We start from the raw sequence: 6,000 nt of genomic DNA, 5'->3' as shown, positions 1-6,000 counted from the left end.
CCTGCAGTAATTCCTTTATCATTTTGTTCTTCTACTACACGCATGATTTTCTCTACACCAACATATGTCCGATCAAAAAGACTGATTCTGATTAAATGAAGATTTCATGGTAAAAACGTCAAAAATCTGTAAATGCACAAGGGGTTCACATACTTTCAAGCAGCACTGTATGTAATGTTAGTGACTGACAGCAGTGATGTCTTCTCAAACACAATGAAGAGACATGGGTCAGAGAGGAAGTCTCTTCTCCCTACAGTCAAACTGTTGCTTTATTTTAGACTTTTAGAGAATGTGAAAATACAGTAAAATAGCTTTAACATTTTACCGCTATATTTCCCACAAAGTAACATCTTAACATAACGACAACAGCAATAGCTTCAGTGAATCAAGTTGACATGATCTGAGTTGACGCATTGAACAGTGTTAAATTATTATGAAAACAGATATGTAAAGTGACTTTTTTCTAGAAAGCACTTGTGGTTCGAATGATCTGAGGAAAACTCCACACATTCTTCATGTTGTTAACTCTGTCTGGTTACAAAAGCAATGTCAAACTGACTACTGTATTTCTGTCTGTCAGACCTACTCCCATCATTTACCCACTCAATAAGCGTCCCTTTTCAGCATTTGTAATTTTTTTTACACGTTTCTATTCTCATATATGGCAACAGGAAGTATCAACACAATATAGCATAGCAACAGCAACCATGTCCATTGTCCACTGAGAAGTTTCTTGTTCCATCTTCCTGATCTAACTCCTCCACTACCTTCTCCACAGAATGAAAGTCTTCTCCTCCAGCCATCCAGTAAAGATGGCTGTTGTGCCGTCCTTGTGTTAAGGATTGATCCTCCAGTCAGTGCACTGCACAAACCCTACCCCAGGACCATGCAGCACTTCCTATTTCCCTCCTCTCCTCTCTCCACCCTGAGACTTCGTCTCGAGAGAACCAGTCCACTTCACCCTCCATCAGTCCAAAAAAAAATTATAAATGTAAACAGCTCCAAAAAGATTTGCAAACACACACAAAAGCATATTTTTTCTTTTTTTGTCCTTGTTCCTCAGCAGTGCAAAACGAGAATAATAGAGGATTTCTTTAAAAAATAAAATACAATTGAACAAAACAAAACCAATAAATAGAGTTCCTCTTTCTGTCATATATTTCTGTGTATCATACTGTACTATATATATATATATTTGTCTCGGTGGGTCTCTACATGAGCACACAGCTCTTGGCCCGGTCCTTCTGCATGACAGGGGCAGGATCCAGGGTATCAGTCCGACCGGGCAGGGGGGGCAGGGGCAGCTGGGACACCCGTTTGAGGCCCCGGCGGGAGCTGCTGCGTTTCAGCTGAGGCTTGTGTGGCCGCCGCACAGACGCCAGCGTGGTGATGTGGAACACGTCCCGTACGCTGTTCTCCGACACCTTGGAGGTGCACTCCACGTAGGCTACCGCACCTATCTGACGGGCCAACCCACTACCCTGAGGGGAGGGAGGAGAGGAGGGAGGGGGGTTAGAGACCATCATCATCTTCAACAACATCAAGAACATCATCATCAACAATGTCAAGAACATCATCATCGACAACATCAAGAACATCATCATCAACAACAACAACATCAAGAACATCAACAACAACAACAACATCAAGAACATCAACAACAACAACATCAAGAACATCATCATCAAGAACATCAACAGCAACAACATCAAGAACATCATCATCAAGAACATCAAGAACATCATCATCAACAACATCAAGAACATCATCCTCATCATCAACATCAGGACCATCATCATCAAAAACATCATCATCAACAACAACAACATCAAGAACATCATCATCAACAATGTCAAGAACATCATCATCAACAACAACATCAAGAACATCATCATCAACAACAACAACATCAAGAACATCATCATCAACAACATCAAGAACATCATCATCAACAACATCAAGAACATCATCATCAACAATATCAAGAACATCATTATCAACAACATCAACAACATCATCATCAACAACATCCTGCTGTTGTGAATAGTATCTACTGTTCTTCTTGAGGTACCATGACAGTTAATGTGCCATAACCTAGCACCAATGATCTCACATTACTGTAGTGAGATACAAGCAGGAGCCACAGAGATGCTGCTGGTCTAAACATCATGTCTACAGCGCAGATGCAGATGCAGTTGAACCTGCCCTACAGCTAATGAATAATCCATGACTCTCTCTGTGTGTCTCTCTCTGTCCCTCTCTCGGTCTCTCTCTCTCGCTCTCTGTGTCTCTCTCTCTGTCTCTCTCTCTCTCTCTCTGTCTCTCTCGATCTCCTGCTCGGTCTCTCTCTCTCTCTCTTTATCTCTCTCTCTCTCTCTTTATCTCTCTCTGTCTCTCTCTCTTGCTCTCTGTGTCTCTCTCTCTCTGTCTCTCTCTCTCTCTGTCTCTCTCGATCTCCTGCTCGGTCTCTCTCGCTCTGTATCTCGCTCGATCTCTCTCTCTCTCTCTCTCTCGCTCTCTTTATCTCTCTCTCGGTCTCTCTCTCTCGGTCTCTCTCTCTCTCTCTGTCTCTCGCTCTCAGTCTCTCTCTTTTTCTGTCTCTCACCCTCTCTCTCCTCTTTCTCATGCCAAGTTCTGGTGTTGCTGTTTAAACTGACCAGAAAGCCCACCACAGAGAGCTCAGTGGGTCAGTTTTCCTCCCATTGTCTGGTACATATACACTACCATTCAAAAGTTTGGGGTCACTTAGAAATGTCCTTGTTTTTGAAAGAAAAGCATTTTTTTTTGTCCATTAAAATAACATCAAATGTGTCAGAAATACAGTGTAGACATTGTTAATGTTGTAAATGACTATTGTAGCTGGATTTTTAATGGAATATCTACATAGGCGTACAGAGGCCCATTATCAGCAACCATCACTCCTGTGTTCCAATGGCAAGTTGTGTTAGCTAATCCAAGTTTATAATTTTAAAAGGCTAATTGATCAATAGAAAACCCTTTTGCAATTATGTTAGCACAGCTGAAAACTGTTGTTCTGATTAAAGAAGCAATAAAACTCGACTTCTTTAGACTAGTTGAGTATCTGGAGCGTCAGCATTTGTGGATTCGATTACAGGCTCAAAATGGCCAGAAACAAAGAACTTTCTTCTGAAACTTGTCAGTTTACTCTTGTTCTGAGAAATGAAGGCTATTCCATGCGAGAAATTGCCAAGAAACTGAAGATCCCGTACAATGCTGTGTACTACTCCCTTCACAGAACAGTGCAAACTGGCCCTAACCAGAATAGACAGAGGAGTGGGAGGCCCCGGTGCACAACTGAGCAAGAAGATAAGTACATTAGCGTGTCTAGTTTGAGAAACAGACGCCTCACACGTCCTCAACTGGCAGCTGTATTAAATAGTACACCCGTCTCAACATCAACAGTGAAGAGGCAACTCTGGGATGCTGGTCTTCTAATGTACTTGTCCTCTTGCTCAATTTTCTAATGATCAATTAGCCTTTTAAAATGATAAACTTGGATTAGCTAACATAGCGTGTCATTGGAACACAGGAGTGATGGTTGATGATAATGGGCCTCTGTACGCCTATGTAGATATTCCATAAAAAAAATTGCAGTTTCCAGCTGCAATAGTCATGTACAACATTACCAATGTCTACACTGTATTTCTGATCAATTTGATGTTATTTTAATGGACAAACAATGTGCTTTTCTTTCAAAAACAAGGACATTTCTAAGTGACCCCAAACTTTTGAACGGAAGTGTATATGTATCTACTGTTCTTCTTGAGGTACCATGACAGTTAATGTGCCATAACCTAGCACCAATGATCTCACATTACTGTAGTGAGATACAAGCAGGAGCCACACATGGATTTGGTACTGTAGATATGTGGTAGTAGGGGCCTGAGGGCACACAGCGTGTTGTGAAATCTGTGAATGTATTGTAATGTTTTTAAAATTGTATAAACTGCCTTAATTTTGCTAGACCCCAGGAAGAGTAGCCTTGGCCATCGCTAATGGGGATCCATAATAAATACAAAAAAATACAAAATACAGAGATGCTGCTGGTCTAAACATAATGTCTACAGTGCAGACAGTTGAACCCGCTCTACATCTAATGAATAATCCATGACTCTCTCTCTGTCTCTCGGACTCTCTCTCTCTCTTTCGCTCTCTCTCTCTTTTGCTCTGTCTCTCTCTTGCTCTGGCTCTCTCTCGCTCTATCTCTCTGTCTCTGTCTCTCTCTCGCTCTCTCTCTATGGCTCTCGCTCGGTCTCTCTGTCTCTTTGTCTCTCTCTCTGTCTCTCTCTATGGCTCTCGCGTGGTCTCTCTCTCTCTCTCTCACTGTCTCTCTCTTGGTCTCTCTCTCTCTCTATCGCTCTGTCTCTCTCTCGCTCTATCTCGCTCTGTCTCTCTCTCGCTCTTTCTCTCTGTCTCCCTCTCGCTCTCTCTCTATGGCTCTCACTCGGTCTCTCTCGCTCTTTCTCTCTCTTGCTTTCTATCTATGGCTCTCACACGGTCTCTCTCTCTCTGTCTCTCTTTCGCTCTCTCTCTGTTTCTCTCTCTATCTCTCTCTCTCGACTCTCTCTCTCTCTCTCGGTCTCTCTCTCGATCTCTCTCTTTTTTTCTGTCTCTCAGCCTCTCTCTCCTCTTTCTCCTGCCAAGTTCTGGTGTTGCTGTTTAAACTGAGCAGAAAGCCCACCACAGAGAGCTCATTGGGCCAGAGTTTTCCTCCCACTGTCTGGTACATGTATATGTATTGGAGACTAGAGAGGAGAAACTAACTCTCTGTCCAAAGCCTGCCTGGCACTGTGTGCTGCCTGCTTCCCCCCAGGTCCAGTGTTAGCAAAGCTCACTGACTGAAAGGATACATTGAACGGATTAAGTTTCAGTTTAGAATTCTATGGTACTGTATTTGCCCTCTCCTTTCTGGCTAGCTCTCCTTATTCTGCATTAGACTATGCCTAGTCCGGATTAAGTCTCTTTCCCTGTTTTACTTTGGTTTGTCTTCACACCCAGAGTCGTACGGGGACAGCCTGGCACTAATGCAGTACCAGATGAGAAGGCAGTACAATACATCTCCAATGGCCCTCTCTGGGAATTATACGCACTCACACACAGATGGGGCCTTTCAGAACCACAGGCCTGGTGTGATCTTATCAAGGCTCCTTCCTTACACAGTCACACAGTCACAGGAACAGTCTCTATTAAGTGCAAGCACCGATTTAGAGAAGGGAGGGAGGGAGGTAGTGAGGAAGGAGAGAGAGAGATTGAGAGGGAGGGAGATTAAGGAAGGGAGAGTGAGAGCGAGAAAGAGCGAGATTGAGAGGGTGGGAGACAGAGCGATAGGTGAGAGATTAAGGGAGGGAGAGAGATTAAGGGAGAGAGAGAGAGAGAGAGAGAGAGAGAGAGAGAGAGAGAGAGAGGGGGAGATGAGGAACGTTGAGAGAAACGAAAGGAGAGGGAGAGATGGGCCTGACAAGCAGCAAAGCTTTATCAGATCGTGGCCAGATTAGTGTGTAATGTGTAGGGTTCACCCTCTGGTCACCTCGCCTGTGACTCCTCAACTCTGCTACCGGAATTCAATTTGAGATCAACAACAGGATAACAAGCTGGGGGATATTGGATTAGATCAGCAAAAGTTGGTTGTTGGGAGCCTGCCTGGCGCTTGTACTGTATGTGACAGATTCCCTGGCAATTCTAGACAGGTCAGAACAGTACAGTAGAGTTGCTGCCTCAGACAGAAATAGAGTATGACGTAGAACAAAAACACAATAGCCCTAACATGAGCCTCTGAAACATTGTCCATGAGCTTAATGGTATTCCACTCTATCTTTTGTTTGTCTATTTTATTGACATGCTTTGTTTCTTTCCTGTTGCTTTTTTGGGGGATCTGGATCTGGTTTTTGCCCCCACAGCCAGCCACAGCCAGCCTACAGCCAGCCACAGCCAGCCTACAGCCAGCCACAGCCAGCCCGCAGCCAGCCCGCAGCCAGCCCA

At 43.8% G+C, this 6,000-nt stretch overlaps 1 protein-coding gene across 1 annotated transcript in view; it reads right to left on the bottom strand.

Moving 5' to 3' along the window:
• Nucleotides 1-228: 228 nt before the first annotated feature.
• Nucleotides 229-6,000, bottom strand: part of rnd2 (Rho family GTPase 2) — a 37,339-nt gene continuing 31,567 nt past the window's right edge. The window contains exon 5 of the mRNA XM_029727577.1: nucleotides 229-1,481. Within this exon, the coding sequence (XP_029583437.1) occupies nucleotides 1,212-1,481 (270 nt within the window). The 3' untranslated portion in view covers nucleotides 229-1,211. The remainder of the gene's footprint in view (nucleotides 1,482-6,000) is intronic.

Source organism: Salmo trutta, chromosome 32 (assembly GCF_901001165.1).
Source record: "Salmo trutta chromosome 32, fSalTru1.1, whole genome shotgun sequence".
Classification (NCBI taxonomy): domain Eukaryota; kingdom Metazoa; phylum Chordata; class Actinopteri; order Salmoniformes; family Salmonidae; genus Salmo; species Salmo trutta.
This window is presented reverse-complemented; position numbering and strand designations above follow the sequence as displayed.